This window comes from Oryx dammah, unplaced genomic scaffold (assembly GCF_014754425.2).
Source record: "Oryx dammah isolate SB20612 unplaced genomic scaffold, SCBI_Odam_1.1 HiC_scaffold_20, whole genome shotgun sequence".
In the NCBI taxonomy this organism is placed as follows: Eukaryota; Metazoa; Chordata; class Mammalia; order Artiodactyla; family Bovidae; genus Oryx; species Oryx dammah.
In genome coordinates, this window is record NW_024070204.1 from 48,987,770 (window position 1) to 49,012,145 (window position 24,376).

General features: G+C 36.2%; 1 protein-coding gene across 2 annotated transcripts in view; it reads right to left on the minus strand.

Moving 5' to 3' along the window:
- Positions 1 to 1,095: 1,095 nt before the first annotated feature.
- The window catches only part of MIER3 (MIER family member 3), a 28,638-nt gene continuing 5,357 nt past the window's right edge, over positions 1,096 to 24,376 (minus strand). Inside the window, exons 4-13 of one of the 2 annotated variants that reach the window (XM_040262555.1) lie at positions 16,047 to 16,181; positions 14,727 to 14,847; positions 13,755 to 13,840; positions 13,493 to 13,565; positions 11,326 to 11,477; positions 8,959 to 9,040; positions 7,484 to 7,575; positions 5,428 to 5,555; positions 5,202 to 5,344; positions 1,096 to 5,088 (exon numbers count right to left, since the gene is read on the minus strand). In XM_040262555.1, coding sequence (XP_040118489.1) covers positions 4,631 to 5,088; positions 5,202 to 5,344; positions 5,428 to 5,555; positions 7,484 to 7,575; positions 8,959 to 9,040; positions 11,326 to 11,477; positions 13,493 to 13,565; positions 13,755 to 13,840; positions 14,727 to 14,847; positions 16,047 to 16,181 — 1,470 coding nt within the window. In that variant the 3' untranslated portion in view covers positions 1,096 to 4,630. Of the gene's footprint in view, positions 5,089 to 5,201; positions 5,345 to 5,427; positions 5,556 to 7,483; positions 7,579 to 8,958; positions 9,041 to 11,325; positions 11,478 to 13,492; positions 13,566 to 13,754; positions 13,841 to 14,726; positions 14,848 to 16,046; positions 16,182 to 24,376 lie in introns of both variants that reach the window. The other variant, XM_040262553.1, reaches the window with a different exon arrangement.

Genomic DNA, 24,376 nt, shown 5'->3' on the forward strand with positions numbered 1-24,376 from the left:
ATGACACCACCCTTATGGCAGAAAGTGAACAGGAACTAAAAAGCCTTGATGAAAGTGAAAAAGAGGAGAGTGAAAAGCTCAACATTCAGAAAACGAAGATCATGGCATCCAGTCCCATCGCTTCATGGCAAATAGATCGGGAAACAGTGCAAACAGTCAGACTTTATTTTCTTGGGGTCCAAAATCGCTGCAGATGGTGACTGCTGCCATGAAATTAAAAGATGCTGGCTCCTTGGAAGAAAAGTTATGACCAACCCAGACAGCATATTAAAAAGCAGAAACATTACTTTGCTAACAAAGGTCCGTCTAGTCAAGGCTATGGTTTTTCCAGTAGTCATGTATGGATGTGAGAGTTGGACTATAAAGAAAACTGAGTGCAGAATTGATGCTTCTGAACTGTGGTGTTGGAGAAGACTCGAGAGTGTCTTGGACTGCAAGGAGATCTAACCAGTCCGTCCTAAAGGAAATCAGTCCTGAATAGTAATTGGAAGGACTGATGTTGAAGCTGAAACTCCAATACTTTGGCCACCTGATGCAAAAAGCTGACTCATTTGAAAAGACCCTGATGCTGGGAAAGATTGAAGACAGGGAGAAGGGTATGACAGAAGATGAGATGACTGGATGGCATCACCAAGCTCCAGTCCATGGGGTCGCAAAGAGTCAGAGTGAGTGACTGAACTGAACTGAACCAAACTATAAACATTATAAGGAAGACTAGTTTACTATAAATATACTACGAAATAATAACATCTAAGCAAATTTCAGATTTCAGGTTTCCCTGAATGACAACAGTTACTGAGAACAGTGTTTGAAATGTAACAGACATTCAATAAGTATTTCCTGAATGAAACTGAAAGTACATATAATCCTCACTTTGGGATATCTAGAATTTCATTGTATTGATAGATGGACATTTATTTTAGAGGATTTAAGGAAAACTATTTTACCTATCAATTGTATTTACCTATCAAATATCTTATTTACTACATCTAAAACCTACTTAACAGTGGTTAAATATCTGCCCATGTGTTATAGCTTAAGAGTCATTAGATAAAAATCTATTTGTGGCAAATACTCACACAAACCAAGAAAAAAAAAAGATTTCCAGATTTTTATTTCTGGAACTGTACACCAGGTATTAAAGTACAACAAATACAAAATAATGCTCAAAAAAATCAGTGTTTATGTACAAATATTAAAATCAATGCAACAATAGCAACTTCCTCTTGAACATCTGATACTAAAACTTGTTCTGATTGTCACTAATCAATCTCATACTCACGGCGTACTTATTTCAAACCGGGACAACTGGAATCACTGGTCATCTAAGAGGAGTTTTAATAATATCTACCATATTTAACAATAAAACTAACAGTTTCCTCCTTTCAGTGAAAAAATTAAGAACTTTTTAAAAAACATAGTACTGTCAATATTTTTATAAATTATTTCAATTTCCATTTGTAGACAATGTGCTTTGAAACTCTGGGCAAACAATCTCCTTGGTGGTCAGGTTTATTCATTAGTTTACATTCAAAGTTGAAATATTTACTAGAGACTTTGGTTAAATTAAATAGTTTCACTATGCTCTATTAGATTTGATGTTCTCAAATATTATGACCCTCAATTGTAAAAATTTAAAAGGAAACAATTGCACAGTTCTTTGACCTAATTGTACAGACTTTAGTATTGTTTAAACAGTATTCTACATCCTTCAAGTAAATTCAGCAGTTGACCATAACAAGAGGAAAACTAAACACTGAAAAAGCTAGCATGAAAAAGTGGAGTACAACTAACAAAAGTAAAGTATTGCTATAATCACAGCACCAGTTTCACTTCTAAATGAATCCGCTGTCCTCTTCAAACCCCCTGTACATAAAAAGACACATCAGCCAACACTGCAACTGCTCACCGTGGATTTTTGGTTTGTTCATATGAAAATAATATGGCAAAGAAAAAAAAGAATTTATCACAGTTTGTTATAAGAATTGTGCTTAACACTTAATAATAAAGGCATTATTGTTTCTTCATAAGACTGCAGATCAGTTATTTTCACGCTCTCAAACGCAATTCTTCTAAGAAACAGTAACAAATTCTCTGTTAAGATGCTTAAACGGAGAGGGAAAAAAACCCAGTAAATCCAGATTTAAAAGGAAATTCAATAAATAGTTATTTTACATGAATAAAGTCATAGTGGTACAATTTATGAATGTCACATCAAGCATGCACAAAAATGGTATTATACATGGAGGAAGCAGTCAGAAAATATTGAATTAGATCTAAAAAGATATGAAGAATTTACATATATATACAAAAATCTTGCAAATTATTGCCTCATTTTAACAAGGAATTAAAAGTAAACGTTACCAGCTAGTTAGCACTCTCTAAGAGGCTAAAATCAGATTGGTGTTTAAAAATCTATTAAACTAGCTGGAATTTATTTTTCTCTCATATCATTTCTGGATTTTGGTCAAAAATCTTTATTTAAATAACTAAAGTGTCCATTCAACTTGCTGATAATCAAAACTTTAGATAAGAAACACTGTTTCCATCTTATATCAAGATCCCAGCAATGCATAGATAAACTGAATATATTACTGCATCAGCTACTGAGAATGGGCATGTTCATTTAAGTGCAACTGGTATTAGCATTCAGTCATCTTTGTGTAAATTATTTTATACAGACCAGCCACTGTAAACCCAGAGTAAAAATTAAAGTTATAACAATGGAAGATTATGGCCAGTATCTTACTAAATTATAGATGTATTCACTTTTAACAAAAGAAATTAGGTTCAAAGTTTAGCACAACACCACAGCAATATGAAGCTGACAACTTGGATAAAAATATCCGAAAGCAACCAAAAGCCCAGGCTACCCATTATTTACTGTGTGCACACAGGAATGCTGACTTTAGATGTATAAATTAGAGACTGACTTTAAGTTATTAATTTAACTACTTTCGTCCACTGTGCTAAACTAACTTTTTTAGTACATGTGCTAATGCGTAAACACTTCAAAGCAATCTTCATTAAAATGCTGCAAAGAAAAACAAGAATACAAACCATCCAAAACTAAGGATGTCATTGCAGTTCACAGTTTGTATAATAAATACCCTCCCTTTCCATCACTAAGGTCACTACATTCTATCTATTCATCAGCACAACCTTGAAGCGACTTATACTTAAAAATATCAGCAATGGAGCCAAATATTTAAGTTTTGGCAAAGCAAAACAACTAGTAGAAATTGAAAATTTTAATTAAGACGGTGCAAAAAAAAAAAGGAAAATTCGGTGTTTTAACTGAACTATAAAAGCAAAGCTTATCACATCCTAACACAGCATTACATATTGCATGAATTCACCTTATAACTTAAAGATGCATGTCTACAGAGCAAAAATGGCCAGAGTTTATGACAATGGTTTCTCATTCACAATGTTTAGAATAAAAATAAAAGTGAGTTTTCAGACGCATCTGAACGTCAATCACTTTTTAGAACTTAAAAGTGGTAACGTACCATTGTATTTCAGATAGAAACATTTTTTCCTCCCAACTGGTCCAAGCTAAACAGAAAAGTTTAAATATACTTCAAGGTTCTACTGCATTATGTGTAGGATCTAGAAATCTCACCTAAATATTAACATTTGAACTGCAGCACTACAAAACAATTGAAAAAGTGTCCCAAAATGTAAACCAGTCTAAGTGGCAACATCCTCGGCTTTGTAGACTGTGCCCTGCAAGTCAACTGCCTCAGGAAAAACTAAGTTATCAATGACCAGTATGATTTTTATGATTACAATCTTGATAATGGTGGACAAAACCCCATCTAAATACCATATCTTCAAATGCCAATTTTTTAGCCAATAAATGAAGTTACACAGAAGTCTTCCGGCAGTAAAATGACCAATTCTGTGTAAGGTAGCCCTGGTCTAGAATTTTGAAACAGGATCCAAGCAAGCGTCTTCATAATTTGCACGCAGTTCCTCGTGCTGGCTTCTATAAAGATGGACTTGCTGTTTTGTAAACTGAAGTGCTCTAGTTGAATAACATGAGAGAAGTTTTCATTTTTAAAAAAATCCTTGCATGTTTGTGCAGTTTAAAGAAACCTACCCCTGCTTTTATTTAATTAAGAAAATAAAACCAAAAAATGCTACATTGAGCAGGGATCAGGATCGGTACCTGTAAACATTGTTATTCCACTGCATCCATTACGGCAAAAGGAATTTACACGAATAGAAGCCACTCCATTCAGTTCAGAACATCTGTGCTGGTTTTGAGCTGGTGGCCTCTGTCTACAGGTTTTAAAACTGGGAGTGAGGGCAGTGGGGAACAGAAAAGAATAGAAAAAGAAGGGAGTGGGGAAGAGGTATTGGGGATGAGGAAGAGATAAGCAGAGCTTAAAGCTGCACCACAGAGTTCAATCTTAGTTCCCAACTCTGCTGATCATAGTTCATTTCCACATTTATGGATTGAAAATGAAAATACTCTTGATAAATCAAGATATAGTTCTATACATACTGACATCACTGATGTCATAGTGAAAAAAGTTCAAACTTCCAGTGAAAGACTAAGCAAACCTGATACTTTCCTGGTACTGGTACTGCACACCCACTGTTTCTGGGCCCTTCACTCATTTCATTCAGAATGCAGGGCGGCATGCTGATGCAGAGCGTGGGCACTGATGAAACCATTGGTCTCGTTGGCAGACAGACTGCCAAAGTCAGCCACAGACACGGCCATTTTGGCACTGGTGATATGATGTGTGTGATTTTCAAAGTCTACACCCAAATTATTTACAGAAACCTCATTCATAAAGGATTCAGGAACAGCAATGCCCATTTTCAATCTCTTTGCTGGTCTTTCTGACTCTTCACTGCACATGTTCATGGGGTTCAGCTCTGAGTGATAAAATCCAGTCTCAAATAAATTAAAACAATCACTTTCCCCATTGCTGGGCAGGGTGAGTAACTCCTCCGTTACAACAGGCACATGATTGACTTGTCCACGGGGCGTGTTGCCCAGTGGAGGAAAGCTATCATCCAAACAATTCACATCCGTTGGATTGCAGACGGTCGCTACGCTGCTGGTCAAAGCTAAAAAGAAATGAGAAATGGTTTCAGTAAGTGGTCCTACATCATGCAACAAAGAGGAAATAATTCTGTCCCACATTACACTAAAAAATCCAAAAAGATGCTCATGTTCTTACCTGTCAAATCACTGGCAGTGAAAGAGTTGAGAATGTTTAGCTGTTGATCAGGTACAGGCTCAGGTCTGTTAGAAGTTAAGGCTGAAGAATTTACTGTCCCACCCAGAGCTTCTGTTTCATCCACCAAACGATCCATGTAGTCCCTAAAAAACACACCCAAATAATGTTGTGACTGCATATCACAGTTAAAAACAAAAATCCCTGAAGTCAAGCCCATGGTACTTACGTAACTCCAGGGTGATGGTTGTATCGTTTCTTTCCAAATTTTGTCTGTTGAGCAAAGTAATCATAACGCTCAGATTTCTTCCACATATAGTAGAATGCTACACATTCAGCAACTGTTCTAGTTCTCACCTAATAAAAAAAGTTGAATTTTTTTTTAAAAACCAAAAAGTTCTACACATTTTTAGTAACTTTTTTAACACCCATGGGTCTTATTTTCTATCTTCCTAATTATGAAATTCTGAATATGTTACTAGTAAACTGCTTTTATTTTCACACTATTTAATAATGAGGCTACCTTCCAAAGCTCAAGGCTTTTTATTTAAATCAGAATGTAATAATAATAATAAATGTGCATTCAGAAATTATCTTACACCTTTACTGAAAATCTTAAAACACTGACATACTTTACTTTTCTTCACTGAACTTTCACCATGATTCTGACTGTACCAAGGGTACTTGTTAACCCGAAGTGATCCATGAATGAGCCTCAGTGGGATATAGTAATTCCCAAAATGTCATTCAAGTACACTTTTCTGGTATCAAAGGGCTCCATGACCCAAAAGAGACTCTTGTTTGTAAAGGGATCAGTACTCAACCGCATATGGAATTTAAGATGATTGCCAGCTAAAGGCAAGATTTTTCCTCTATCATGCATTTGGCTCTTAGCTGCAACAAAGTCTGGTACAAAATCAAAAATGATAATAAAATTTGAGCCTCATTCAACTTGGCTCCACATCCAGACTAGGGTTTCTCTAACCATATACAGCTAAAGGTATGAATTCAGACGTGGTATGAATTCAGACGTACAGAAAAAAATTCCATATCTTTACCCAATAAACAGTTTCTCCCCTGCTTAATTACCCAACAAGGAAGTTTCAGAACCTCTATTGTGATTAGTGGCTTTGTTATAAGATCATAATATAGGAACAAGCATTTTAAACCAAGAAATAAAGTATACCTTTCAATAAACACATTAACCATAAGTCTGCAAAACTTGAAAGCAATCAACATGTCCTTCAAATGGTAAATGGATAAACAAACTGGTACATCCATACAATGGGATATTATTCAGTGATAAAAAGAAATGAGCCACAAAAAAACATGGAGGTACCTTAAATGCATATTACTTAAGTCCAGAAGCCAATCTGCAAAGGCTACATACTGTATGATTCCAATTATATGACACAATTTTTAGATCACTGAAACTATTCTGTAGGATACTACAATGGTGGATAGGTATCGTCATATATTTTTCAAAATCCATAGAATATATAACACAAAGAGTGAATCCCAATGTAAACTGTAAACTTTGGGGGATAAAAATATGGCAATGTAGATTTATCAGCTGTAACAAATATACCACTCTGGTGTGGGATGCTGATGGGGGAAGAAGCCATGTGGGTGCAGGAGCAGGAAATACCTGGGACTTCTCTCTACCTTCTCAATTTGGCTATGAACTTAAAACTGCTCCAAAAAATAAAGTCAATTTTTTTACAAGTGTGTATATATTCTAAAAAGCTTGAGATAATTATATCTCATTAAAATATGATTTGTTTATTCTTTCTTTTTGTCCTAAGGAAATTAGAATTCTGAAATATTTAACTGGATATTCAATGCCTATTGCTATTCAATATTCTAGGCCTACTGCTTTTTAAACTAGATTTTGTATTTCAGAGCAGTTATTGGGTTTGTGGCTCCGATGGTAAAGAATCTGCCTGCAATGTAGGAGACATGGGTTCAATTCCTGTGTCGAGAAGATCCCCTGGAGAGGGAAGTGGCAACCCACTCCAGTATTCTTGCCTGGAGAATCCCATAGTCAGAGGAGCCTGGTGGACCATGGGGTCACAAACAGTCGGACACAACTGAGCAACTAGATGACACGGCACTGAGTTTACAGAAACACTGATCAGAAAGTAACCAATATGTTAATAGCATGGGAGCATTAACAAGTTATAGCTTTTTTCCCCCACCCAAGTGACTTATAAATTATTTGCTTATATTCATTGTAATCACTAAGCAATTTTTCTGTTTGTTTATGTCTAATTTGCCTAACTTACCTTATTCTTCTGTATAAGATGAAAATCTTTTCCAAAAAGCATGAGTGCATGTTCAAAGCTCCGGCATTCTTCTTCTGTCCATGCAGTCATTCCTTCTAAAGAAATTTTAAAACAAAATAAATTGGCCTCAAAACTCATATATACAAATCACTGATTTACTTACAGTATGGTTTCCTAATAAAAGACTATAAACGTCTACACACACACACACAAGTCCTTACTAAAAGCATGCTTTTAGTAATCCTAACTAAAAAAATTTAGAATACCAAAATATAAACATTGGGTTTTTTTCTCTGTATAATGAGACAAGAATTTATTTTTTTTCCTACAATTTATGTTCATTGTTTTTCTAATTTTTTTAAAACAATGAGCATTTTTAATTAGAAAAAAATAAAATGTTATTTCCTCTATGGAAAAAAAAAAAGCCTTACTTTGGTCTTATATCAAAATCATTTATGGTCTCTTTAATTAGAGACCATAAATAATCAACACATATTTATTTAAAGTCAGTTTGCAGAGTGCTATACTGCAGAAATATAAAAGGAATAAAAAACAGCTTATGCTCTCAAAAGACTAAGTCCCATTCAACTTCCCAGCAGATATTAATACTGATGAATTAAATCTATTTGAAGCAGAGGAGACCTGAAGTGCCTCACTCACAATGGAGAACTGGTCCCCAAAGCCATTCACAGTAGTCCACCACAAAGGTGAAAAACAGTTTGACTGAAAAAGAAAATCTTAGAAACCTTGAACTAAAGAAAAATTAAATGCACTTAGCTTTTCAGAGTTTTGAGAGCTTAAAATAATTTTTTTCAAAAAAGCAGCTACTACGAGGAAACTTTTCAATAGACTATTTCATCCACAAGTTTCGATGCACTGTTTTGAGCTTTTATATTTTTCCAAGTTTATTTATATTATTAAGCATTATTTCACTCTACATATATTTAATGACAGCTGTGGTGCATGCAATCCATTTATATGACAAAAATATTGAAATTACAGTTAACCATTTTCCTTGACACACACAAATCAAAACCTAGGCACTATAAAAATATTGTTACATGATTACTAAAAATATACTTCTTGCACATTTATTATACGTTTGGAATATACTGTATGTTTCTTTTTTAATTTTTAATCTCCTTTTCATTTCCTATCTGGTTTGAGAAAGAAAAAAAAAACTTTTTTCCCCCAATGAAATCATAAAATCATTCTTATTAATTACTTTGGATATACTGTCATCTCTGGGGTCTGCTTTGTTCTGGAGGTGACAGGGGGGTAACTAATTTGTATTTGAACAATCTCTGGTATGTCTAAAAATAGAAGGCAAGAAAAGGAAACAATTATTTGCTATGAAGATGAACACAGATCTTATCCAAAAGTGACAGGACTACTCCGTCCTTTATACTCTGCTTATTCTGATCCCAAAGACCAGCCCCGGTCCTTTCCCTCTCTTGACCCCAAGTGCTTCTCACCTTGAGATGCCTTTCCGTTGCAGCAGTATCTTTCGATTGCTTCCTTTACGTTATGGTTACACTTGAGAAGTTCATATAATGCCTAGGGGAAAGAGGAAAAAACTATTCAATAAAACTAACCAAAAGTTCATACTTAGCAGCATTAAACACACACACACACACAAACAAAAACATGTGCATTGTAAGCATCCTGACAAATGCCAGCTGAAATGCTAATTTCAGGACATCTGACACGTATGTTCGCCTAGACATTTAATTTATCCTATACACTGACTCTGGTATCCCAGGAGTTTTTTCATTCTCACTCTACTGCTCAGAAGTCATCTACCAAAATCATCCCTTGCTTTTTTATTTTTTTAATTGCTAGATCTTCTGAGCTGGGAGACTTCTCCTATTTCAGATGTTTATTTCCAGTTGGGCAAAGTAAGAATCATGGTCTTGTCTCTTGTTACCACCTACTCCCTGACTTTTAGAATTGCAATAAAAGACAACAGCAGCATGCCTAGAGTAGAAGGATAGATATTTTAATGACTGGAGTTTATAATGGTCTTAGTTATTTCCATCTACTATGGAAGATACCATTTTTTAAAAATTAGAATTTCCTCCCATTAAATCTGTTTGGAATTATGAATATACTAAATAGCAGCAGACAGAACTCAATTGAAATTTAACTAGTAATCTGTTTTGTCAAATAAGTTTCAAGAAAGGCAATTATATGAGTAAACCTATTAACACATTAATAGGTTGATAATCAATACATCAATAATCAACCATTAAAAACAATCTCAACAGTTGCTAAAAAAGATTCAGATAAATCATTACCCATTTTTATTTTTAAAAAGACAAAAAAGTGTAACAGTTGTAAGCAGCTGGATATTATCTTGTTCTAAGGAAATAGCCGGCATCAAGCCATGGCTGGTATTATGCTTAATGTAAAAACCCGAGGTGCATTCTGTGGCCACTCACTCAGCTGTGTCCAGCTCTTTGAGACCCCAAGGACTACAGCCCACCAGGCTCGTCTGTCCAAAGGATTTTCCAGGCAATACTAGAGTGGGTTGTCATTCTCTTCTGCAGGGGATCTTCCCAACCCAGTGATTGAACCCGAGTCTCTTGTGTCTCCTGCATTGGCAGGAGGATTCTTTACCATTGGGCCACCTGGGAAGCTCTTTCAACAAAAGCAGGCCTCAAACCACTATTACTACCAGAAGTCTCTGAGAGTTATGGCTAATGTAGTAGGACATATAATAAGAGATATAATGGTGAGGAAGGAATAAAAGTCTAATTTAATAAAATTTTAAGACTAGAAAACCTAAGAGAAACAACCAAAAAATCATTATACTAAATTAGTTTCAATAGCTTGAGAAAAAAGTTTTAATCTATATATTTCTCTAAATCAAGAATATACAAATATACTAGAGATCCCATTTACAAAGCTAAATACACACATACATTTCAAGACAATGAGGAATCAATTAGACACATGTGATATTTAAACAAAAACATTCAAGTGATTAAAAAAATCAAATAAACAGAGAATCAGATCATGCTCTTCAAGTAGAAGGTTTAATGTTTTAAAGGTACTAATTCTTCCAAAATTAATTTACAGTTTTAACAAAATATCAGTAGAAAAATCCAACAGGATTTCCTGTTGACAGCTGACAAAACTGCTCTGAAGTTCAGCTAGTATGGCTTCTCTATGTTATTTGGAAATTCAAGTTTGAGTCCACCTATCTCTGGGCACCCATTAGCGAGGATTAACTAGACTAGCAATAACAAGTGAAAAGGTATATGAGAGGGGCAAAACAATGCCAGAGAGAAAAAACCCTGATAGGCCATACTCCTACGCTTATCCCACGTACCATCAGGAGACTGCTCTGCATCTACAAGTACACAGTACTTAACAGATAGCCCTAAAGCAAATTTATACACACTTAATAGGCATTAACTTTAACCACTTCCTTAATAAAGTTCAAGAACAATCCAAGAAGTAACTTCATTGTAAAATCTCAAAGTCCAATCATAGAGAATGTCTAAATATACGATGGAATATACAGTCAGCAAGTCACCAAGAATGAACTATTAAAGAAATCTCAATAGCAACGAAAATGAGATTAAGGGATTAAAAGGATACAAAATGGTATCTAAAGTAGAACATATGTGTGTATAAAGGAAAAAAAGCTAGAAGACATGAAATAATACAGAACGGTTATCATTAGGTCCTGGGGTTTTTTTAAACCAGTATCTTCCAAGTTTTAGAATCAGAAAGACATAGCCAGTTCATACATTAAAAATGTTTTAATCAAATATAAGAATATCAAGAAGATACTACATCAGTTAGCTGCTACTTCAACAAAAATTGATGTATACCTGTTCATTGTCCCTTGTATGTGTTCCTGCAGAAATTCGATCCATTATTTTTTCATTTCCAGTTCTTAATGAGGTCTCAACAAGGTACTCCTTAACTTTGCTCTCCAAAACCACACCAGGACGCCAAAGTAACTGGTCTTCATTTTCATACACTGATAAAGAAAATCCCATTAACACATTAAATGCATCAACACACTACAAGATGTACACAAACTGTTCTCCCTCTTCCTATACAAGTAACTAACTTTGAAGACCCTGGTCATCTGATTGTCTGGTAAGCTGAGTCTTTCATCAATAAAGGTTTAAAACAATTTTTTTTTAAATTTTATTAAGGACCAAGTATTTCAGTGACTAAAGCAAGCAAGTTTTTTTGGTGGTTGGATTTACCAAATTAGAGGCTTTCTATGTAGTCTAATAGAGACTTTTCTAAGTAGTCTAATATAAAACCCAGCAGTGGTATCTTACATTCTTCTAATGAGGGGGTAAAAGTAACTTGTGTAAATTCAGTAATAACTTTACTGAAAATTTCTCTTTAACTCCCTAAATGACTCTATGAAATGTCTAGAGGTTGAAAATTGCCAACAAATTAAAACAAACCAACAGAAATAAAAATATCAGCTAGTAATGAAATAACTAGGAAAGATCTATTTTTCCTTTAATATACTGATGAAAAATGGAAAAGAATGGTACACAGTAAAAGAAGCAAAGTTTCCACCTTTTAGGGAAGCTCATACTTAATAAGCAAACGTCACTAAAACACACTGTATATTTTATTAATGCAAACACTGCTGCCATTCTCAAAGCTTCCACTCCACACTATAAGTCACACAGATGGCCAGAGTATTTATCCCATTGCTCCAACTTCAATCCATTCTTTAAGTGTATAATAATTACTAAATATAGCTAATGAAAGTAATTTACTGAGAGCTCACTATATAGCAGAGACCATAATAAGTGCTTTATACTCACAACTGTACAAGGCAGGCACTACTACTCCCAATGAGCAGGAAATTAAAAAAAATTAAGTGTGCCTATGAAGCAGTCAGACTGAACTTTTGAGGTAAGCTTCTGGAACCAGTTTCTTTATTCTTTGGTCAAAATTTAATAGGTAAAATACTTTGAGTTTATCTCCTCTTAAGAGAGAGAAGGTATACGCTCCTTTCTGAAGGTGCAGAACTGAGCAAATACCACCTCCATCATGTCTCATCTAAGCACTGGCTGTTGCTGAACATGTACTCTGCCCAGGGCCAAATCTATGTGGTTTCCAAGTGGAGCTAGGAAAGTGTACCTGGAATTTTACTTCCCACCACCTCATCCATCCACATTCTCAGAACTAGCTATAGTTACAATCTACCAAAAATGTGAGGTAAACTGATTACACTTAAGTAGGACTGTGTAACAAAAGCAGCAGAATCCTTGAAGTGAAGTCAAAGTTGCTCAGTCATGTCTGACTCTTTGTGACCCCATGGACTATACAGTCCATGGAATTCTCTAGGCCAGAATACTGGAGTGGGTAGCCTTTCCCTTCTCCAGGGGATCTTACCAACCCAGGGGTCAAACCCAGGTCTCTCGCATTGCAGCCGGATTCTCTACCAGCTGAGCCACAAGGGAAGCCTGAGAACACTGGAGTGGGTAGCTTATCCGTTCTCCAGCGGATCTTCCTGACCCAGGAATCAAACGGGGTGTCTTGCATTGCAGGCGGATTCTTTACCAGTTGAGCTATCAGGGAAGCCCTGAATCCTTACATTCTATCTTTTCAGGGCTGGGCCAAGGGAACTTCTTCCAACTTCATTTTTCTTAAACATTTCTTCCCCGAAAGATTTTATCCCTACTGTTTTCATTATCTCGGGTGATACAGTGCTACCAGCTCCCATTGGAGTGGGATGTAGGCCAAAGAGCTGTACATTAAGAGCAGCTCCACTATTTTAACAGGTGCTTAGTATACTAAGAAGCACCACAAGAGGTGGGGGGAAAGGAGGGGGTGAGCAGTGGTTCTCTGAGTCTCAAGGTTAATTTTGATACATTATTCCTAAGTCAGGCTAACTCTTCCCCTACTCCAAATCTATCTTTACATTCACAGGATGAGTACACAATCAGATACTGAAATAAACATATTGAGAGAGAACTTGGCTTACCAAATATTACCAAAATTAAAAGCCTTTCTTACCTTTCTCATTACCAGCATACTCTCCGAGATAAGGTGGAATCTCTGCTTGATATTGTAAACCAATCATTATTTCCTTCAGAAAAATTTAGAAGTAGAAACAACTTATTATAAAAATAAATACTGAGAAAAAAGTTCCAATTCATTCATCAGTTACTTCAAGTCTAAAGTTATCTTGCAAAATTACCTTTAAATTATTTCAGAAATGTTTTTAAAAGCTACTTTAAGCCAAATGATCTAAAGTTGCAATGGTAACTTAACATACCTTCCTCAGATCTTCAGGTGAATTACCGCTGTCTGTTTCAACATCTTCAACCTCTGATTCTTTATCTCCATCACACGTAGTATTTGCTTAAAAGAAGAAAATTAAACTTTTAAAAAGGGTTTTGTTGCCTTTCTTTGCAGCACCTGAAAGAGTGGCTGATATTTTGTGATAAAAATTTGCAGAATAAATGAGATCAGCACAAATACACTAAACTTCTTGTACTATTCTCATTTTTACACAAGTCAAGACGTTGAAAACATGAAGAAAACGCATGTTATCATTATAATTATTTGGTGTTCGATCATACAGTTTGGAAAGGCGAGAGGAGAAAGCAGAGCACTGGACTACAGTGATTTCATTAATCCAGAGAGAGACAGTCACAGAGTGGCACAATGAGTTCATAAAAATTGTCTTTTTGCACACGTATGTGTATTGTATTGGAACTTGTTAACTGAACAGTTCTTCAACCATAAAAACACCTGAGAAATAAGCAAAACTGCATGTAAGAAATTATTTCAGCCCAAAGACCTTTTAAATATTGCTGATATACATTAAAAGATAACACCAAGAAATTAAAAAGGAAGCATTAAATCAATCACTAAAACTACAAAAATACTGTTGGCAACTGATGGCAGTTTTCAAAACCAGGAAAATAGGAGCTTTTTAACAGAAACCTAAAAAATGTCTATAAAATTTCATGGCTGAACCAAGACTGGTTGCCTTAGCAGCAGATGAGTCTTGAGAAAGAAAACAGCTTTGCAAAACCAAACAAATGCTTTCATTTTTAAACAGCATATTAATTTACATCTCTCCCAATAAAAAAATGTTATAACTTATTCAGATTATAATAGTATTTTATTTCAATTACGTAAAACACTTAAAATATTCTGATAAAAACTACATTACGTAACAAAATGTACTCAGGCGAGAGTATCAGTGCTACTACTACTCAGTAATGATTGGATTTCTTACATCGTAAAGGTCTAGGGAAGAAGTCAGAAGTTTCATGGGAAGTCACAGATGGAGTCAGATCATCTGCGGAAGACTGAGTTTCCTCATCATCACCTGACAATAGGTCTTTTGCTATTTCCTCCTATAAGAAGAGGAATGCAATGCTAGGGTTAGAAATAATTATATCCCATCAATATTGAAAAAAAATCTTTATAACATTATTCATAAACATGATGGTATTATAATACAGTTAAGAACTATTAATAGTTGAAGCCTCAGTTTTGAGAAAAGTAAATATGAAATTCTCCTATAATTTACTTCATGTACATAATTACTTAATAACATTTACTACTTAAGCATATGTAATATCTAATGATCCATACTATTACACATTTATGATATAACAATCTGCCCAGTTTGTGGGTATTCAGAGAACTTATCTGAAGTGACAGACTAATTTTTAGTGAATTTACAACATAATCTTACTTCTAGGCAGTTAAAAGTTAAAATTCACTTTCTGCCAACTTAAATAACTAAAGCAAAACAGTCTCCAAACTCCACTCTTTCAGTAACTTTAAAAAGTTCAACTAATGTACCACTCAGACTAGTGATATAATTTTGAAAGAAACAGTTCTGAATTAATTTTATGTAAGTATATTGTCATCCTTGTGCCTGGCACACAGTAGGCACTCAATATCTGCTGAACGCCTATGGCCATTAAGGTCTTTGGTACATTAACATCACTTTTGAAAAGTGGAGACAACACAACTCCCAGGAAGAGGTTCCAAGATGTGGACTCCTCTCTCTGCTTGAGACCTGAAAGTCGAGGAAAGCTCCCCAGGGCTCCATCAGCAGAGACCATGCCTCTGAACTCTCCTCGCCAGGGACTGGCCACCCTACAACCAGCCTGTGTTAAAGACGCACCCCTGAGCTCTTGGCTGCCATGGCTGCTGTCACTCCTAGAGCCCAAGAAAACAGAACTTCTCTCCAACCACTCCATGCCTAAGCCAGCTTGTCTGGAAACTTCTGGGGATCTATTAATCAACGCATTCATGTGTCCACAGAATCAAAAGAAGTTAGGGCAAAATCTAAGTATAGATATAATATAGCTACACAGGAAAGATTAAAAGTTATGGAAGAAAACTCTAATATTCAAATTATCATGAAGTTATTACTACTTTTAAAGCAGTGAGATCAAAGCCAAACAATATTCAAATCAGTCACCAAAATGACAACAGTCCACAAGAAGTTTACAATTCAGAATTACGAAGTACTTTAAAGAAACTAATAAAAGCAGTCAACGGTAATAGATCTGGAATTCTTCTCCATGCTCGTACTTACTTTGTCTAGTGTCATATCTGGTAGTTCATCTGCAAGTTCACTTGGGGAGCTATTTGCACTGGAATTTGCAACAGCTGGAATTGTAGGTTCATAGCCATAGAATGCCAATAAATCTTCTAGAGGCATGTTTCCTTCCTATTCAAGCCAGAGTACAGACATGAACTCAGTAGATGCCACAATGCTGAACGGCAGATAAACCATGATGCCATGCATGTTCATAAAGCACACATATCAAAAGAGCAGTACCAAATCAAAAACCAAGTTTTAGTTTTGCTTTTTGTACAATACACAGAAAACAGGATCAAATACTAAGAGCTGTAATTAATATATGAACAAAAATCTAGCAAGTAACACCTTAGTTTTCATTTTCCAGCAACATTTTACTTTTTTAAAACTTTGTCAAATATTTGCTTTAGGGCATACTTTTTCTTCCACTTTTCATTACTATATTCACCTTGAAGAATGACTTCATATAATTTTTAGCTTGTTTTCCTGCAATTAACAGTTGACCATTTGATTTATTCTTTGTGTTAATAGGAAGATACCTAATAAGACACCTTGGCTGAACATTTATGAACACTATTATGTTTATATATTAATGTTCAAAACACAGTTATCCTTTGATATTCCTACTACTGTATCTACATTCTCTACCAGCTATTTTTTCCCCCCACAACTTTCTGATGAAGTTTGCATTACCACCAGCTTACAGATGAGAAAACTGGGGCTTAATTATGCATCTGAATTCCAGGCGCTCTAGCTCTCTTACTGGCAATGCTGCTTTGATAAAATTACAAACTCGCTGCAGTGCTGCCTGTGTTATGAATGCTTATGCGATGCCACACAGTGGCACTCAGTCGCTGTTTTTCCCCTCCACTAATCTGAAAATAAGTGCTATATTTCCTTTTTAAAAATATTTTAATTCAACCACAAAGTGCATAGAACCATTCATAACTATCATTTAAATAACTTCAAAATGATACACCCCTACTGCATAGCACAGAGAACTCTACTCGGTGCTCCGTGGTGACCTAAATGGGAAGGAAATCCAAAAGAGAGGGGAGACATGTATATGTTTGGCTGATTCACTTTGCTGTACAGTGGAAACTAATATAACATGGTAAAGAAACTCTACTCAAAATAAAATTTATAAACCCATACATCAATGAACTAGCTAATTTCTTAAACATTTTGAAGATGTTTACGTCCATCTATAAAGAGGTTTGCTTTTAAAACTTGCTCACGGTTCAGTTTTCCCCTTAAGAAAACACATCTAACTTATGAAGCACAAAGCATGAAACTGTGAAGCAGAGTATGCAAAATATGCCCAGCTGACCAAAACAGTGAGCTAAGGAGGACCAGTGATGCTCCCCACAGCCCACAGGGGACACAGGTTCTGGAGATCCCTAAGAACTGGCCTTCACTTTTATAGCTGGGCTTCCCTGGTGGCTCAGACAGTAAAAAATCTGCTCACAAAGCAGGAGACTTGGATTCGATTCCTGGTCAGGAAGATTCCTGCAGAAGGAAACGGCAACCCACTCCAGTATTCTTGCTTAGAGAATCCCAGGCATAGAGGAACTGGGTGGGCTACAGTCCATGGGGTCGCAAAGAGTCAAACACGACTGGGTGACTAACACACTTTTGCAGTCTAGAACTTACATTCTGCACTATGCCTGAATGAAACAGGATCGTGTTATGAGCTTAGAATAAGGTATATGACAAAAGGCTAGTTTGTAAATCTGCAACAGGAGACATGCACCTTTCCAGTGACCATGCCATTCACGAAACCTTTTCAGCTTGGGACTGAGATCAGTCAAAACTGCTTCAGAAGCATGGACAAATTCAGCACAAATTAAGCTGTATGGTCAAGATGAACAGAAGTTAACCCACACCATGGGAAAACTTCATGAATTATTTCTCCAAAGAATGCCTTGAAGGTGCCAGAACCACAATGAGAATTTCTCCGGTCCTGCTCCTTATAACGTCCACACAGCCCATTCCCTTTCATTCACACTACTTATGAGACTGGGTTGCAGCCTTTGCCAACCACCTGTTAGCGATATTTCTCTAAAACTTTGAAGTTTCAGATTCCCTCCATGTACTAGGGAGACGGCAATTTTCACTCATCATGCCCTGACAGTCCACCTTACCATCAATACAGCATTTACCGGGTTCTAGGAACTATGTGGAAGACTACCGGCTACAGACAAAGAAAATTTCCCAAACACTGCCTGCTCTCAAGGAATTCAGTCTTGGTGGAAGGAACTGATAAGTTAACAATTATAAAACACCGTGACAGCTGCAATAATCAGTTCTGGAATGGTGCTGTGAAATGGTGGGAAGGAAGACCTATACTCCAGGATCTAACAATAGGGAAGTGTCACACAGAGGATAATGACTGAGCGAAGTCTTGAAAGACGAAGACGCTTGTAACAGACGAGGGTTGTACTCTAGGGACCTGTGGCTTGTCGTCAGAAACACTGACTGAGTAGTGACTGCCAGGAGGCAGGTGCTGCTATGAAACACAGGTCTTACCCTTTTACAACTTCCAGACGAGGGGGGGCTACTGACAATACTCAAATACAGAACTGCCAATTATCATGCGTGCAAAGGAAACAGTCCTGAGATACAGAATTATGTGGAGAGCCTATTGTCATGGGGTTGCAGAGGAAGACCTTCAGCTGAGGGCCGAAATCTGAGAAGTGACCAAATCAATCCTGTGAAGAGCATTCCAGGCAAAGGAAACAACACACTTGAGGCCTGACTGTGGTTTTCCACTAAGCAAATGGCCAGAACACAAAGAGTAGAGTGAAGCAGGGTTCAAGAGGAGATTAGAAAGAGAAACAGAGGGAGATGGAGAAAGGGTTCTCAGCAAAGAAACTTGGAATTTACTCCCAACGCAATGGGAAGCCACTGGAGAATTATAAAACTAGAGTGACATGACTTTATTTCTTCTTAAATCCTGAGCAGCTGTATGAAGAAAAACTGCGGGAGGTGGAGAGATAAGTGAAAAAGCAGGGAGACCACTTGGAAGACTCATGCTGGGTTAGTGATACAGACTTGGAAAGAAGCAAATAGGTGAGATACATTCTGAGGTGGGAATCAAACGGACTATGGAGTAAAAGGGAGAAAGAAGGACAACTCCCCAGATTTCTATCTGAGCAATTAGGTGGTGGTGACTTTTACTGAGACAGAAAAGACTAAAGGACAGGAAGGCTGATGAAGGAATTAAGGAGTCCTGCAGAGGACACAAGTTAAGTTTGAGAGGACTATGAAACATCCAAGAGGAAAAGTCAAGCTGGATGAGAGCCTGGAGCTCGGAGGATCAGGCTGGGCTAAAGATACAAATCTGGCATTCATTAGCATCTCGATGATATTTAAAGCCACAGGAGCAGATGAGCTCACTCAGGGAGAGTAGAGAGAAGGGGATCTATATTTTATTAGAAGAAATTTTCAGATATACTACCATATAGGCAATGGGACACGTCTGGAAAATTTTGGACATGATTTTCATTCTGAAAATAATGTCCTGGGGGAGAAGAGTAAGAGCCCAAATTAAAGAAGGGAATTATCCAAGCAAAATTAAGAAAAAACAATCTGTTTCTTGACTTACTTGATGGAGGGAATGTAGATTACCCAGTAGTCTAAGTAAATTGCCCATTTCTGGCCTGAGAAGGTTAAATAGCTACAGTGCAATTATAAGACAAAACAAAAGACAAACAAGTGGGATGGTAGATGACGGTTTAAGGTACAAGTTGAAGCAATGGGCTTGAACGAGTCATCCAGGAAAGGCAGAGAGAGTGAGAAAGACAAAAATTAGAACCCTGGGGTACAGGGTTTAATTGATGATATTCATCAATTAAAATAGGGGTAAATAAAGTAAAGCCCATAAATACAATGGAGAGAGATGTCAGAGGGTAGAAGTAGAACTAAGAGAAAATGCAGGATTATTAAGGAAGAAGCAAAAATGGAGAAACCACGGATGGTCACTCAGGTCAAATATCAAAGAGAGATAAAGCAAGATACAGATAGATGTGAATTCTTTGTATCTGTCAATCAGGAATTACTGGTGACCTTACAATCTGTTGGGAGGAGCAAAGCTGAAGACTGAATGAGCGGAGAGAGAATACATACACTATGAAAGGTGAATGAAGAAAGCAACACAGGGTCAAAGGAGAATTTCCAAATGTGAGAAATGTATCAGTAGGATTCCACATTGAAATTTAAAAAAAAAGGAGGGGGGCAGAAGAATAAACTGAAGACTAAACGAATGAAAATTCAGGACTAACCTGGAGTGTGAATGATACTTTTGGAACCAGAGGGGACAAAGAAAGAATAAGTATAAAAGCTAAGTTTGCATGTGTGGGGCAAACAGAAGATCTGAGCAGTTATTCATGAAAATTCTACTTTCTCTATAAAGATACAAGTATGATCATCTGTTGAAGGAGGAAGTGACCATCTTAGTGGAAAGCTCATTATAACAGTCAAGGGATGACACTACAATGACCCTGAGAAGGGGCTGGTGCTGAAACACAGAAATTATCTGTACTAAGACTTTGTACTAAAGCAAAACTGGAAAAGATTAATCCAGTCTCTGAAGTACTTTACAAATGAGCTTTCTATTAGAGCCTATTAATAAATCACTTAGTCCTTTGAAGCACAGAAGCAATGTTTTCAAAATTGAATTAGCAAATCTCTAAGTCTCTAAGGATCTATGGTGTTGAGATTAACTCAGAAGTTTGATCTAGCACCATATTCCAGGGATGAGGACTTTATTTCTAAGGCATTTTGTTGAATCTATTTAAATTTGAAATATAAATGAACTGTTTTATAAGTTGAAGGATTTCTAACAGGAAGAGCACATGATTTAGAGACAGAGGACTCCCTAATTGTTAACTACTACTGTGGGCAAATCACCTAACCCCTCTCATCTCTATTTCCTCATCTGTAAACAGAAAAACACATTATTTCCTTAATCCTGTGATGCACAGCCTCACATACCAGAAATCAGGATGCATCCTATTGCGAGGTACAGATTTCTCATAGCAAGGCTCCTCTCTGCTCCCATCTATGCTATTTTTGAATCTACAGTACATCTTACAATCAACAAGGCCTCTGAGCCAAGGAAATAATGCTAATATTTCTCTGACACACTTGACAGTGTTGCTAGATAGGGTCAGTGACATTGTCTAAGTGAGGTACAAACTGATTGTAATAAAACACCAGTCCGATACCTTAAAATACAGGCTGCAAAGCAGAATACATGTAGCTTTCTAAAATGCTTTAAAAATAAATAAGGACTTAAACCCAAGTCTAAGTGGTAGAAAAGATGTTTTTCTACTTTTCTCATTTACAATGAATATCAGAGGAGAAATCTCTATATTAATAAAAGCAGGAATGTAAATTACTTTTTAAAAGTTTTAGGTCTAATTCTAGGATTATTAATGAAAACCTATCAGGAAACAATAACATGAATACATTAAAATATAGTACAATATAACACAAACCTTATTTTAGTATTTTTGGTAACTAAAATCTTGTCACACAATCTATTCTCTATTCTTACCAAAGTGCCACTATAAGAAAACTAACTTTGTAACTCTTTTATTTTCCATAACATACAATGTACTAAAAATTTTTAAGAACCAAAATAAAGGGCATATATAGACTATACACTATCAAATTTTATTTACTATAAGCATTAAAAACTTCTAATCTTTAAAAACATGAATATCAAATCCCTAGGACTGTTACCATGTACCAACATCTGAATCACTGTTCCATAATATAAGATTAATACATTATTTTAAATTGTACAGAAATAATTTTAAATTTCTTTATAAGTAAAATGATCCTTACTCTTTACATATGTGTCTCTATCTACTATTTCTTTTATTTTCATGTTTCATTAAACATCAATAAAGAATAGAGACCACATTTACAATTATGAGCTTCCCAGGTGACTCAGTAGTAAAGAATCCACCTGCCAATGCAGGAGACTCAAAGAGACATAGGTTTGAGGCCTAGGGTGGGAAGATCCCCTGGAGTAGGAAACTGCAATCTACTCCTTTCTTACCTGGAGAGGCCCATGGACAGAGACGTCTGGAGGGCTGCAGTCCATGGGGTCACAAAGAGTCAGACATGACTGAGCAACTGAGCATGCAAGCACTACAGTTATACTCTACTATAGATAAGAATCACAGTTCAGAGGAAGCGAGCAGCAAGTCACTCTTAGAAATAGTTCTTCTTGTGCCTTGCTCAATGAGAGAAGGATAAGCCTTCTGAGCAGGGACATAGCACTTGGGTCTTCACTAGAATTTATTTAAAAATCACTTGTATTTTTCTGTCCCAATTTCCAAGAATGTGACAAAATGCCAAGAAGAAAAACTGCCTAAAGAGAAGCTGAAATATTTAAAGACCTATAATTTTTCTGAATCTACAAATTTCATTGATAGATATCACTACAAAGCAAAGATTTAATTACTGGATTTTATACTAAACAAAATGAAAATCACAGGAATAGAAACTAGGTATTTCTGGGAATAGCTAAGTAAATAACTCTTTGCTGTTGATTATTTCTCTATATCTTCCCTAATTTTCTTTTAAAACTCATTAAACACAGATTAAAGTAGATATTACTATAATCTCTGGAAGAATAAAACCTACAAATCTGAAAAACAAAACTTTAGTGGTCCATAGATCTCTACCAGATTACCCATACTCAAGTAATAACTATGTTAACACATTAAAAGAAATTTTAAATTCATACTAGTTTAATGACAATACATCTATCTATTCGCATAGCTAAAGCACAGTCTAGTACATTTGTATTATTTTCTTGTATCATGCTGTAACTAGATTGCTGTCCCCCTATCTTTAACAGCAAACACACAATTAAAGAAGGTGTATCATGAGAGCACCTAGGACTTTTGCCCATGCCCACAGCAGTATCGTGACTTAAAAAACTAGAGGAGAGAAGTAAGAAGCAGCCTTCCACAAACTTTCCCATGAGGCTAAACATCTTTCACTACACATAAATCCTTTCTCCCATAGCTCTCACTGCTTACTGCTTTCACAGTTCTTAGCAGAGAACATCAAAAAAATTTTTGTTCCCATTTGTCACCCCACACTAGACCGTAAGCTGCTTGAGTCCAAAAACACTGTCAAACTGCTAATTTTTGCAATCCCATGACCCCCCACAATCCCTGGCTCAGTGATAATGCTAGTTGGATTATAATTCTCAGTTATTCTAGGCTACCCACTCATGAGAAGTAGAAAGGAACTGCCTGAAAAAAATTAAGGCAGACCTTGAGACTATTGGGCATCTTTTCTTATCAACAGGCAACACTGTCATCACCCCTGAAAGAAGTAATAGGCAAGACTTTTCTTGAGTATTTCCTAGCAATTTTATCTCTATATTCCCAAATCTGTTCAGCTTTTGTAGAAGATATACGTATTTTAAAATGATTAAATCTAACTGCAACCATGTTGCATTAATTTGTCAAAGGAATGAACATGTTTAGAAAATTTCAACTCTTCAGGAGCAAGCCTGGGGTCTAGGCCCTGAAGACTCCTGTGTGTTAAGATGAAGGAAGAAACACAATAATAGCCCAGCTTTGCCTCACAAAAGCAGAAAAGATCATACAAGAATGTTCTTTGTCTTCTTCAAGAAAAAGAAATATGAAAAATTCAGTAGTATTCCTGAAAAATGTGTTATTCTGGGTTGATTAGAAATTTGCAAACAAGGTTAATTTATAGATAAATATAATCTTTTCAAGGAATCCTCTTTCATGGAGGCCTCTCTCTGTAGTTTCTGGTTATAAGTATGTGTTTAAAAATCAGTTCATTTGAACCTACATTGATTGGCGGTTTTAAAAGTTATAAACTACATTTACCCTACCAACTTTTTAAAAGATAACTGGAGGGTAGGATACAGGGTATTACTAATTCAGTAAAACAGTGTGGTATAGTGCCAAGAGGCTGGGCTAGGATTTAGAACTTAGTCTCCTTCAAGAGAACGAAGTTCTCTAGATCTCAATAATCTCATCTGTAAATGTACCTATTTCATTGTGCTGGTATAAACTTAAAAATGGTTGGAAGCAAAGCAGAAGCGTTAGTCACTCAGTCATGTCTGACTGTTCCCCCATGGACTGTAGCCCGCTAGGCTCCTCTGTCCATGGAATTCTCCAGGCAAGAATTCTGGAGTGGGTTGCCATTTCCTTCTCCAAGGGACCTTCACAACCCAGGGATTGAACACCAGTCTCCTGCATGGCAGGCAGATTCTTTACAATCTGAGCCACCGAGGGACAACCCCACCTCCCACCAAAAAA